Source organism: Sander vitreus, chromosome 20, assembly GCF_031162955.1.
Source record: "Sander vitreus isolate 19-12246 chromosome 20, sanVit1, whole genome shotgun sequence".
Lineage (NCBI taxonomy): Eukaryota > Metazoa > Chordata > Actinopteri > Perciformes > Percidae > Sander > Sander vitreus.
This window is the reverse complement of record NC_135874.1, coordinates 23,543,091-23,556,345: the sequence shown is the minus strand read 5'-3', so window position 1 is coordinate 23,556,345 and position 13,255 is coordinate 23,543,091. Positions and strand designations below refer to the sequence as shown.

General features: G+C 40.6%; 2 protein-coding genes across 4 annotated transcripts in view; one reads left to right on the top strand and one right to left on the bottom strand.

The window, feature by feature from the left end:
- rbks (ribokinase) overlaps nucleotides 1-8,100 on the top strand; it is a 40,575-nt gene extending 32,475 nt beyond the window's left edge. For all 3 annotated transcript variants that reach the window (XM_078278283.1, XM_078278282.1, XM_078278284.1), the window contains one exon: nucleotides 6,694-8,100. In XM_078278283.1, the coding sequence (XP_078134409.1) occupies nucleotides 6,694-6,867 (174 nt within the window). In that variant the 3' untranslated portion in view covers nucleotides 6,868-8,100. The remainder of the gene's footprint in view (nucleotides 1-6,693) is intronic.
- Nucleotides 7,125-9,381, bottom strand: mrpl33 (mitochondrial ribosomal protein L33). The gene is made up of 4 exons (XM_078278285.1): nucleotides 9,244-9,381; nucleotides 8,458-8,476; nucleotides 8,209-8,315; nucleotides 7,125-7,632 (listed from the first exon to the last, which is right to left on the bottom strand). The coding sequence occupies exons 1-4, from the start codon at nucleotides 9,263-9,265 to the stop codon at nucleotides 7,583-7,585; spliced, it is 198 nt and encodes a 65-aa protein (XP_078134411.1). The 5' UTR covers nucleotides 9,266-9,381; the 3' UTR covers nucleotides 7,125-7,582.
- Between the last annotated feature and the right edge of the window lie 3,874 nt (nucleotides 9,382-13,255).

Genomic DNA, 13,255 nt, shown 5'->3' with positions numbered 1-13,255 from the left:
TTGTGACGATTCTCTGCGAGCAATCAGTAGTCTGCTGGTTTTCACATCACCTTTTGGTATCGCCTCAGCTCGCTTGGAACCTCGACAGAGGTGATACTAAAAAAAGTACCAGTTGGGAGGTACCAGAGACTTTTTTTCGTAATGGAAAACCAAAAAAGGCGAGTAGAGTCGAGCTTAGTCGAGCAGGTACCATGTAGTGGAAAAACGCCATTAGTTTTATAAGGCTTACCTTACAATTTGATTTGTGTATGATTTCTGAGGACTATGATTAACTGCTCCTCAGATCTCTGCAGGGTAAATCCAGACAGCTAGCTAGACTATCTGTCCAATCTGAGTTTTCTGTTGCACGACTAAAACTACTTTTAAATGTACACATGAACAAACAAGTTCCTTCCTGAGGTTATTTTGCAGCGGCATCGGGGCTCCGTCCGGCGCTTAGGGCCGCCCATGACGATTGTGATTGGTTTAAAGAAATGCCAATAAACCAGAGAACGTTTTTCTCCCATCCCGGAATGCTGTGTGGATTTGCCAGACCCTGCTCCGCAGCGCTGTGGAGGAAGGTCTGGCAATGCGAGACTAGACCGTAGACCCCCATGTTAAAATGCCCAACGTTACAGCAGAATTAGACATGTTTACAGCCTGGTATAAAATAGCCCACTTAGAGCTTATTTTTGGCTCTTTAGAAACCTATGGGTGACATCACAGAGACTACGTCCATATTTTATATAGCCTAGTCTTTGATTCTAACAAAATTCAATTTGAATCTGTCCTAAATGAGAAAAAAAATACGCTTTCGATCGATTGAATTAAACTGAACCAAAACTATAAAAGTTCCAGCGACATTTTCTGAAGTAGTTTAATTCACACAAAGCAGAAAGTTCACTGTCTCTGTGATGGCATGCTTTTATTGCAGTGACACACAAACACATCAAACTGCAGAGAACTTCCTAAATCATACTTTAATTAGGTAAGCTTCTCGCAGACAAATCTGCCATCCTAATTTCTAACTTCAGTCTGAGTACCAGAGGAGAACGGGCAGAGGAATGGCACAGAGGTCAAGACGCGGCGGACACAGTCGACCAGTAAGACCATCATTGCTCATCCGCGGCAAGTGCTTGTGTCACTTGATTGACAGGCCTCCAGATCTAACCTTCACCAAACTGTGTCGAGGGCAGCGGTGGCGGGGCTGAAGGGGGTAGCACTTGTCAGCCTTGTTGAGCTTCATTCACTAGATCCAGTAGCATCACATGCCAGTCTCAGCGGAGGAGACATTAGTAAGACTGTGAAAGGTTGGAGGGTGGCCAGTAACAGTCAAGTGACCTCAAGTTTAGATTTGGAACAGTGAAGTCTTGTTTCGTAAGTACTTCTTTAGATGTGGATTTGCTCACTTAAAGGACAAATCTGGCGCAAAATGAACCTAGGGGTTAATAACACATGTGTACCGAGTCGACCGTTCTCTGGGATATGTTTTCATGCTAATCGAATGTGACCAGTTTTAGCGCAATAACGCTAGTAGTCGGGGCCATAGACAGTATATAAACTGGACCAACAGATCCCGTTGCTCTGGACTGAGACCAGTGAAGGATATTAGAAGCACTTTTCCTGGCTGAGCGTTACTGCGCAGCCTCCAACTGAGCTCGAAGACGTAGATGTGACGTTAGCAAGCTGTTTGAAAGTTGCAAGTCTTCTGGTAGCTGTGCCAAGAAAAATCTCAATCATTCCCAATCTTGCAGAGACGGAGAGCGTAGGTATATGTAAGGAGATAACATGGACACAGGCTAATTACTGCTAACTAAAATGCTAGTTAACATTAGTAATTAAACTTAAACAACTAATGTGAGTCCAAACTGCCTGCGAGCTTCTCCTGTACTATACGGTAATTCCTCTACTATGCGATAGTAAGTTGTGTGGTTATGACACAATCGTTAGCCTATTTTTACCAAAACGTCTACTACGGAGCCATAACGTGAGATATAAGGTAATGGAGCCTTTTATACATTGTCGTGTTTCTTTAGAAATAAACAATATTGCCCGTTGTATTGCTGACAAATAGAGTCTTTAAACGCTTCAGATGTAAAGTTATTCGCTGTCAAAGTGGCGCCAAAATGAATGACAGTCAATGGAATGCTAACGGGAGGTGATGGCTTGGTAGCATCAAAATGGCACCATAGGAGCTAAGCGTTCCGGGGAGAGGCTTACCCCCTTGGTCGGGGCACGTATACATGCGGGCGCCATCTTGGGAAAACAGTCACGACCAGTCGAACGACGAACGTCGTGCTTGAGCTATGTTACTGGTTACTGGTTGCACGGCGTTCGTTGTTCGCCTGGTCGTGACTGTTTTCCCAAGATGGCGACCGCATGTATACGTGAACGGTACTGTCTTTATAAACTATATTTTTAATAAACTGTCTGTGTTATTAACCCCTAGGTTCATTTTGCGTCGGATTTGTCCTTTAATGACATAGGAAGTCATATAAAAAAAATCTGGATGTGTATGTAAAAGTAACCTTACTGATTAACAAGTTCACCTCGACGTAGAAGACGATAATGTCAGTGTTGCGTTGGCCAGCAAGTAACCAGAATTTGAGGCATTGTAGGTTAAACACATATACACTAAAAGCATATGCAACTTTTTGGAGTATGAGTGATACCCAATAATCAATAGTACATGTTTTATTTGTAATAGGAAAACACTAATTCATGTGCACAGATTACAATTTTCTTTTACCTGGAATACCTGCCGGGCTCTTGGCTGGGAGGGATTTTGAGAACATTTGCAGAAATCTATACACTTTTCCAGCACCCTTTCAACCAGACCACATATTAGACCTCTCAAAGCTACACTTTTTATTGCCTCTTCTTGCAGCATCTTTGAGCAGGACGTGGACAGAATAATTGCATCATATATACTTACATTTATTTGAAAGTGACGGTACTTTTTTTTATTTATTTTTTTTAACCTTTATTTTTTCAAGGAAGGTTCACTGAGAGGAAGCCTCTCTGTTGCAGGAATGCCCTGATCACATTCACACAGTTACACGTTCTTACCTGGAAAGCTGCCCAGTACAACCACAGTCTGATCTGCTAGCCACTGAGCAGCTCCACTGGAGTGGTTTGGGGTTACGGGCCTTGCTCAAGGGCACCTCAGTGGTGGTAATGAGGGAGGGACAAGCGCTCTTTTTCACTTTACCCACCCAGATTTGATCCTGTCGGTCTGGAGATTGAACCGACGACCTCCTGGTCACAAGCTTCTCTAACCTCTCTTACCTTTAGGCCACCACTTAGTAATAAAAAGTTATTAATAAATACCTCATTATATAAATTAAATTAAATATTAAAATAATGTATCTACCTAAATGTTATTTGAATTCCCCTCTTAAAAAATGTACAGAAAGTAATTTCACTTTGGACAGCTTCAACATCTTTTTTTCAGCTTTCAAGTGCTCACTGCCTTGGATCATATGAGAAAATGTAGCTTAATAAAACAAAAGTCTGATCAATTCCATTTAGGCTAAATCAGTTATCATTGGTAGCTCACGTTTGAGTTAGAATTTTTCATTTAAATTTTGGTACAACTTTCACCAGTCCAATTTAAGCAACTTCTTCTTCTTTTTGCTTGAATTTATACATCAGACCGATTGTTTTGTTTTTTTATACTGGATGCTTGAATATTCTGAAAAAATCGGAGTTGGTGATCTCCTCCAAAAGAAATGTCATTTGTATAAAATTCTAATATTGTCTAAATATAAATAATGTCTCACCCTGAAGAGAATACAATTTTGAGCTTAATATGTTATTCTATTTTTAAGATGAGATTTGTCAACTGTCAGCAAAACAAATATGGACTATTAGCAAGTTTAGCCCTTAAAGGTGCAGTAGGTAAGCCTTATAAAACTAATGGCGTTTTTCCACTACATGGTACCTGCTCGACTAAGCTCGACTCTACTCGCCTTTTTTGGTTTTCCATTACGAAAAAAAGTCTGTGGTACCTGCCAACTGGTACTTTTTTTAGTATCACCTCCGTCGAGGTTCCAAGCGAGCTGAGGCGATACCAAAAGGTGATGTGAAAACCAGCAGACTACTGATTGTTCATAGAGAATCGTCACTAATCACTGCGTCATCATTGCTAGCGACAGACTGGGGTGTCCTGAACAAACCCGCCATTTTTAAATAGTTTAGCCAGCGGTGGTTTTTTTGCTGCCTCCAGCTTCTTTTGAAACAAAAGTTGTCTTCTGGCTGTGGCAAACAGCCACGTGCCGAGAATCAAAAACAACACACCTTCGACGGTCTGTGTGTGCGTCGCGTTAGTTTCCTGCGGCGTCGCTATGACGACCAGCCACACTCGCCTCACACATGAGGCGGTACAATGGAAAAAGGAGAACGGGGCACCGCAGCCTGGCCGAGCTGAGTCGAGCAGGTACCATGTAGTGTAAAATCCGGCTCCTCTGGCTCCACCTACAGCCTGTAGTGTGATTTGCAAAAATCCACCGCTCCCTGTTCAGATGCACCAATCAGGGCCAGGGGGGGGTGTCTAACTGCGTGTCAATCACTGCTCATGCACACGCATTCATTCTCCCTTGTGGGGGGAGGGGCTTAGGAGACCGTTTTGGGCTTTAGTGGAAAGGGTGGAGGGACTGAGAAGTTGTCGATGTTCAAATTCTTCTAAGTCCTGGATTTTCGCAATCCTACCTACAGCACCTTTAATACCAGTATTAGCTTTCAGAAAACTGTTTCAGTCCCACCCTATTGGAGTCTGACTAGACAAAGGTGGTTGTTTTGGCAGAGATTTGGTTGTGGATTACTTGAGTGGCAACAGGTGATTCAGAACAGGTGAATAAAAGAAAAATAATGCAAAAATTATGTATGGCCATAAATACAAGGACCGAAATGTTTTATTTTCTATTACGTAATCTGTTTGTTAAAAGCGGCCCTGTGCTCCGTTGGTCATCAGTTCCCAAGCATCAACCCCCACTCAAAAAGTGGTATCATCGTTTCAACCGCAGCGTGTGATCTGGGAGACGGGCCAGAGGCAAACCAGTGGGACTGCTTTACCAAAGCCTTATTTCCAAATGCTGGCCTGTATTATGGCCCAGCCCAGCTACCAGACAGGAGACATAAACATACCATGGCTTTAAACATGGAAATCCACCAGGCCTGTGAAATGTTTCAGCTCTGATCTCACTCTTTCCAGCATCTCTCCAGGAGTCACACCAGTGGCGTGCGGTGGGGGTGGGGTGCAATAATGGCCTTCAAATGTCAAATCAGAACATCTTTTTTTCTTCCTACATTGCTTGTCTCTATCATCTGGTTGAACAAAGGCTGCCTTAAATGAAACCAGTTTAGGTGCTTGTAATAAAAAAAAAAACTGTTGTCTGGGCCGTGCCCTCCAGCTGCCCTGGCTGCTATGGACCCCGTTTGTTTCCTAGTGCCTTGATGATCACAGGGCATGGCCCTCTCTGCCAGGCCGGGGTCAGTGCTAACAATGTCACTGAATCATCCCAGCACAACCGACAACCTTATCCCTGACAAAAGGGTTACTTTGAGGTTGGAGGGTGAGGGGAGGGTTACAGAGGTGCCGCAAAGAGAGAGTGCAATGAACTCTTTTGAGAGCCGCAGTGATGAGTAATGGAGCAGGCTTGTGAGAACCAGCGTTGGGGGGGGGAATTTGCGGTTAAACATGAGCGTGTCGTCACATTCCATTGGGCCTTTTCCCATCAGCGAGCCCCCTCCAGGGCGTGGACGGCACATTCCATCTCTATCAATAGATGAGGGAAAATGGATGGTTTATGTGTTAAAACAGATAGCCAAAACCAGAGCTGTTGGCAGTTATGGTGAAGTCACTGACACGTGATTAAAGCAGCAATGTGCAATTCAGCTGAATTTTGAAAAGCAACCAGTAAACCCAGTGGATTTTGTTTGTTTGTTTCAGTTGTGAAAGTAGTTTCGGAATAAAATACAAACAATGGTTAATTTGCTTGTTAGCAACAATTTGGGGAATTATACAGTATGTCATAGGTAGCTGTCCTTTTATCATAAATCCAACAGATAATAATGCACTTAACACGTTCGGTCTTTCCTTTGTACTTCGGTGAAAAATATTTGGTGCGCTTTTCTAAATATTTAAGGATGCCTTGCAACAATCATTATGCATTTAAGATTCATCATGAGATAAATTAGACATGTATACATAATGTGTCATTCTGCTGGCATTATGAGGTGTATGTGAGTATATGATGTGACTAATGCCTGTAATACAGATGTTTCTCTGAAAGAGCTGACCGAGACACACTTTTACGCAAGGTAACAATTCAGTAACTCATTTAAAAGTAGTGGAAACTTTAGGCAGCAACACAAGACTTGAAAAATAAAAAAACAGCTAACAAATGCCATAGCACCCCCTACTGTTGACTGTTGTATGAATTGAAAAATGTACCTTCCCATCTTTGTATATTTACCTAGCGTTTCTATACTCTTCTCAATACAGTATGGGACATTTTAAAACGGTAAAGCGTCATATTTTTTAATCCTATTTTTTAAATGAATTCACTGTTTGTCGTATTGCTCCTCACATTGCAGCCTATTCAGATTGGATGATTCTGCTGAGCAGAGCACAGCTGTAGAATCACACAGTGGAACGGTTTGAACCACAGGTGGAGTTTAATAAAGCATTCTTGTATTATTGTTTCTTCCCAGGGTGCTGGAGACAGCTTTATTGGAGCACTGGCATTTTACATGGCTCATTATCCCACAATGCCTCTGGAGGAGATGGCCCGCAGAGCCAATCAGGTAGCAGGAGTGAGTGTGCAGGCTGTTGGCACGCAGACGTCTTACCCCTTCAAAAAGGACCTACCAGCTGAAATGTTCTGAGAGCAGCAAATCGACAAGTAGATGCCAGTATTAATGGACCGAGGCTGGAACGGTCTTATTGACCTGTGGACACAACTGTCACATGACATGAGCAGCTTTTGAGAAATCCGAGACTTAACAATGTTATGAAACTACTGATAACGATTTAACCAATGTTCTTTCAATACAAAGCTGTTCATGACTTCAATTTGACCGTCAATATAACATGTATTTGAATAGTGCCTATGTGATGACACATCTACTTGCAGACAATCTCAATCATTTAAACCAGTTTAATAATTGACAAACATCTTAACGCTTAGCTTGTACTGCACATAATTGACTTACATTTAATTAGCCCAAATAGATACCTTTTCACAAATGGTTTCATTACATGTACCGGGTTTATTTATGAAGTTGCAAAACACTTGACTTGCCAAATCAAAGACACTGTATAGCCCAATGAATAACATCTCTTTTACGTGAGTCGTAGTGTCTTGTTAAAAATGTTGTCATAACTTTCTTGATGCTCAGCCGTGGGTTTGCATCCTGCTGAACTGGTGCAGTGGGGAGAGTAGAGGCATTTGGACAGATCCCAGAAGAAATCCTCTGACATGTTAGCCAGCCAAACGTACGAAATGTTGACTGACGAAACACCTTATATAATCCACGACAATAAAAATAGTCAGTTTAAACCGAGCAGGTTTAATGTTGTCCATATATTTGTGCTGTATTGTTAAATTGATTTGATCTTCCTCTTCTCAAAGAATAGGACATGCTTGTTCACTGCAAAGACAGAAAGCAGATTTTGAATAAAAGTGACAGGGTCTGGACGACATAAAAACAATGCAAAGACTTATTATTATTATTATTATTATTATTATTATTATGGAGAATGGGTAGCCATTAGGGCTGCACGAAAGGAGGAAAATATCTAACCCTGATTATTTTTGACTGGTATTGATCATTTTTGTATCATTATTCTCATTGTCATTGAAAAATATTGAAATTAAATTGATTATAGTGTGATTTGAGTGAAGATCTGTACCAAAAAAACAAAAACAAAAAAAGTATTTAGTCTGTAGGATACAGTTTGTAGGCTGGGACGTCTCTGAGGCACCACACTACTTCATTCAGAATGGTTGGACATATTTTGCCTTCAACAAATACTGTATTGCCCCCTCCTCCCCCCCTTGTAATTTGGATATTGCACTAGTCCATATTGCTATTTCAATAAAATATTATTAATGTGCAGGCTTAGTTTGTCCCTTTATTTCTCCAGCATGGGCTAATGCTTAATAAAGGGTTGTAGTGTATATGTTACACAAGCAGAGCATAAACAACTGGTTATGCATATCTTACCAAATGGATCATGTTTGCGCAGCACCAGTTTGTCTCTGAGACGGTTCCTCTTCGTGTTGAAGAAGTAGCCTGTCCCTGCAGCGCTCATCATCTGCACCAAGATGGTCCTGATAGAAAACAAAATAACTTTAGTGAACTACACAGTGACTGCATTTCTGCAAGTACAGCGTATTCTGGTATTTTCTTGCTTAGGCTATCCTGGGACCAATGATACAGCTAAACCTTAACGTTAATAATTCTTACACTTACTTTGATTTTGCCTTGGCCACTGAGAGAAACAAAAAAAGAGCAGAGGGTGTATTAAAAATCAGGCAGATTTTTTTCAATTAATTTATTGAGAGCATTTGCAGTTACAAACAACATACAACTAGACAAATATTATGTATGAATGCATTCACCTAACGTTAACGTGAAAGGGTAAATTGGCTAGCCGCTAAATCAAGTTAACCGTTAATATATAACGTTAGCTATATAACGTTACAATCACAGATGCTTGCATGGCTTCTTATATTGAATGGGGATACTGTTGATGTGTAACTAGCTCTGCATGGCTTACTGAGAAAGCTTATTTGTTGCTCTAGTTGTCTGTATGGTGTCTTGTTGACTTCTGTCTGTATAGTTTAACCTGTACTAATGTCTTGCTGTTTCCTGTTGCTCTGGTCTAAAGTCATCTGGCCAAAGGACTAGCTACAGTTGAAAATTAGCCGGCTGGCTAACACTGGCACATTTACAGAAATGTTAATTAATGTGTGTTGCCCTTTATAAAATAAAAGAATAAGACTAAAAGCTGAGCGTGACAACGTTTAAAACTCACAACACTTCACGTTGACAGCGCCACACAAAACAGTTAAACACAACCAAGTAGAGGCAAAGTTATAGACAATGTCACGTTAGATAATGTTGACAACACGGAGAGCTAACAGCTAACGTTAGCAAACTGACTGGTTACTTTAGCTAGCTAGCTACGTTTGAGACAGCCAGGCATAGATATGCACGCGACTCTATCACAATAAATACATATGTTAAAATACTCACAATTTGCAGTGGTAAGAAACATTTTGTAGACTTTAAACCTCTAAGAAGACAGAATTATAACATAAGTATTTGCAAAGGTAAGTCACATTGGGAAGTCTGTACGTCCGGTTTAATAAGCACTTCCGGGTCCCCTTAAAGGAGTAGCTACAGTATATGCGTTCAGCTGGCTGGGCAGCATTATGTGCGCTGCAATCACAAACAATACATCCATAGTCACGAAACCAGTCTATGCACAAACCCTACTATATCAATTCATAACCTTTTCAGCTATATAGGCTTGTTTTTTCTGCCTGCTGCACCAAACAAGCCCTTTTCCGTATGTACAGTAAATCCAGCTATTCTCACGTGTTACTGAAACGTTGGTTGTAAAAGTAGGTAGACTTCAGCTATGTGCACACAATCACTTTTAGAGAACTGTCACATCCAAAGAACAAGTAAGGGTCTCAGTGGAATGCACTGTGAACTTGAGGTGTCTTGAAATTAAGGTGAAGTAGTCATGAAACCTTGGAAATGAAGTTGTGTCTTTTCCCTATAGCGCCAAGACATCATCAGTCAGAATCAGAATCAGCTTTATTGGCCAGGTTTGCGTAAACAAACCAGGAATTAGACTCCGGTTAGTCTTTGCTCTCAAAGTACAACACTGACTTAACATATAAAGAATAAAAACAGAATGACAGTAAGAAATATTAAAAAAAAATACTGTTAAGTATACAGTATAACACTACAATATAATTTAATGTACAAATTTACAAAAAATATACAATAACAAATTGAAAAGAGGGAAGGAATAGTGCAATATCAGTCTGAGATTTAAGATTGTCCAAGTCCATGAAATAGGTCTTCCACGTCAGAATATTATGTGTTAAACTGTAGCCAAACAGGCAACGTTGTGTATCGTCTGCCTTTCTAACAGAGTTTCACACTCATCTGTATGTACATTTAACATAGTCACAGTAGATGTAAGATGAATTGAATATTGTACATTTGTGCATTTAAAGGGGACTGGAACAGGTCTATGCAATCTAATTATCTCAAAAGAATGAGTGCAGCACATATTCAATGTCTGCTTGCTCATTGCTTCTGGTCATTTGCAGGTTGTGTGTGTTTCAACATTAAAGGTACTGCTACTAAAGGTCTGAGCTGAGAGAATAAAAAAAGACTAATATGATGATTGAGAGTGGAGGAGGAGGGTTTTTTTCTGTCTTGTATACAGCCAGTTGGAGTGTCTCCATTTTTATCCTACCAATGTCTAAACAAACAATCTGTCTCTTTACCACAAAGAAGCACTGAGTTCTTTCAGTACATGTTTCTTGTTCTTTTGCAGTTAGACATTGGCTGTTGCCATGAGAGCAAATGAGCATCTGGTAATGTTGTAGGACCAAATACAGTTGTGGTAATTTTCCAGTAATATTTGCGAGAACATGACCTCATTGTCTCCAGTGGTAGTGCCATGCTTCAGTCTGTATTATATCTCTATTTTAATTAGTTGTTGTTATATTCTTTGGTCAGTATTATCATTGTAAGGCCCAATTTCATACCTGATTTTACAGATTCGTCGTTATTTTCCACCAGTCTTTTATTTATTCACTTTTAGTGTATGTCATACAGCCCATCTGTCTGTATGTCATCAACACTCAGGAAGAACAATTCCTGAGACAATCGGAGTAAGTATAATGGCTTATTTTCCTTCACAGCCTATCTTTAAAAAAAAAAAAAAAAAGGAGATCCAGTGAGTATGCGACACAAGGTCCCACTAGTGCATAGATTAAATGATAACAACAAACTTAAGTGAACATGTACTAATGAGCCCAAATGGAGCTACATTGGTAAACCCAGTGGGGGAAAGCCATGCATTGAAGCGGAAGTGAATATGGATGTTATTGGACAGGCCAAGAAGCGCTGTAACCAGGCAGGGAGCAGCTGTCAGGATGTGAGTGGAGGAGCTTGCGTCACTAAGGGATAATTCTGAGAAGGAGGCTGAGACCACTGGCTCCAGCTTCAGCTCTCCTCCTCCTCCTCCACCACCCCACCCACTCAGCTCTCTCCACAGCCACTCCGGACGTTAGCTACTCTTTCCTTCTCCCACTTCATCGCACTTATACTCTTCAAACTCATATGCTCTTTTTCTTTATTTACAACCTATTAATTTCCAGCTTCTGTATCACTTATGTGTTCAATTCTATTTTAGACACTTGAGCTCAGGTTCTAATCCAAAGCGGTTTACAGTGAGTCAACAGGTATATTTCAGTGTCTAGTCAGTGTTGAGATGTGGCAGTTTATTATCAAGAAAACAATTGAGGCAGAAAATTAAAATCAAATTTGAGCGGTAACTAATTTACAAGTTAAGATCGAAAAGCTTGCAAGGACAGATGTGTAAGTGCAGAACGAGTTTTGAGAGTGAGCAAGGCCAGAACTGTGAACGCAATAGATGTTTTGAAGTAAACACACGTTTGTGTAGTACTGTTTAGCTGTAATTTGAGATAGTTTCTGACCTGGCTAACATTTTTTTGATGCTTCTAAACGAACCAAGCACTGCTCCAACTTGCATGTGTTGCTCACTGCTCTGATTGGTTGTAGGCCATGTTTCATTTCTCTGATTGGTTGAAGGTCGCGTTACATTGCTCTGATTGGTTGTAGGGGATGTTACGTTGCAACCCAGAGAGTTTTTCTTCTCCTATCCTGGAATGTATGTGTGGTGTGGCCATACCTGACTCTGCAGTGCTGTGGAGATAGAGCTGGCAATGCAAGACTATTCAGACACAAAAACATTGGAAAATAGGGTCCAGGTTGAACATACAGAAATTTCCCTTTAAGATAATCAATACTTTGGGGTGTTAAGCCATGTAACTACATGAAAAAAATGGCAAAATCTTAAAACTCTTCACCATACAATGTGGCATTGATGCATTTGCTTAATTGAGTGAAGTCTAATTGAATCAACAACCAAAGCACAGCTGACTGCATCATGTTTCCTAATGTGGATTTACATGGCTGATTATTATTGGTTATTGATATTTTTAAGCATGCATGTGCACAGCTCCACGAAACACCTGCATATACACAGGCACACACAAAGACACAGACAAACTCCTCCAAAACACGCCTCAACTCGCATATTATTAGTTGTCACAACAACGGTTTGCTTTTCTTTTGACCTAACAACCCCATCGCAGTAGGTGACACGATGACTCACAGACACCACCACAGTGGTTCACAACTCCCCAGCTTGCGTCAGCACGGTGCCCTATTATAATATTATATAAATGATGGGAAAAAAATAACAAAAGGTGATTTCATAGAGTGGTTTTATCCCTTCATTTCACCAAGTCCGTATCTTTCTGTAACAAATCTGGTTTGACCTATAAAGTAAGGGAGGAATACCCCACCTACAAACATCAGAGAAACAATCGTAATATTCGTACAGTGGTGTTCAGACATTATCGTTACTATATACACAGTGGGTGCACATACATGTAATGGGGAAATCTAATCTTATTTTATGCTTTGAGACAAACAAAATGCAGCCAAAAAAATACAAGCAAAGCTAAAAGACTAAACAACCCTCACAGTGCAACCTTCATTGCATGCCACAGAAATAAAAGCCACATCTTTGGTGTTCTTAGCTCCACGCCTAACAAGTTGAGCTATGCCGGCCTGCTTTTGAGAATTTCTTAAACAATTGTTTTTTTTTACAGAGTAAAGGCGAGACAGAACGCACATTGGACCAATTTTGGATGCTCAGTCAGGTGTGACCAGCTCCCAGTTAGACGGTGAAAGGGGAAATAGCTCAAATTATAGAGCATGCGCTCTACATATGAGTAGCAGCAGGCAGCTGCAGACATATTGTTCGTTTTTTATTTCAAAGTTAGTGGAATTTATATGCCTACATTCTCCGTAATGTTTCTTTCTGCAGAGCAAAATACTTTATCTCAAACTTTGTATCAGCATCCAAAAATGACATGTTAATGCTTCAAAGTTACAACACTGCAGCAGTAAGTCTTTTTTGGAGTGT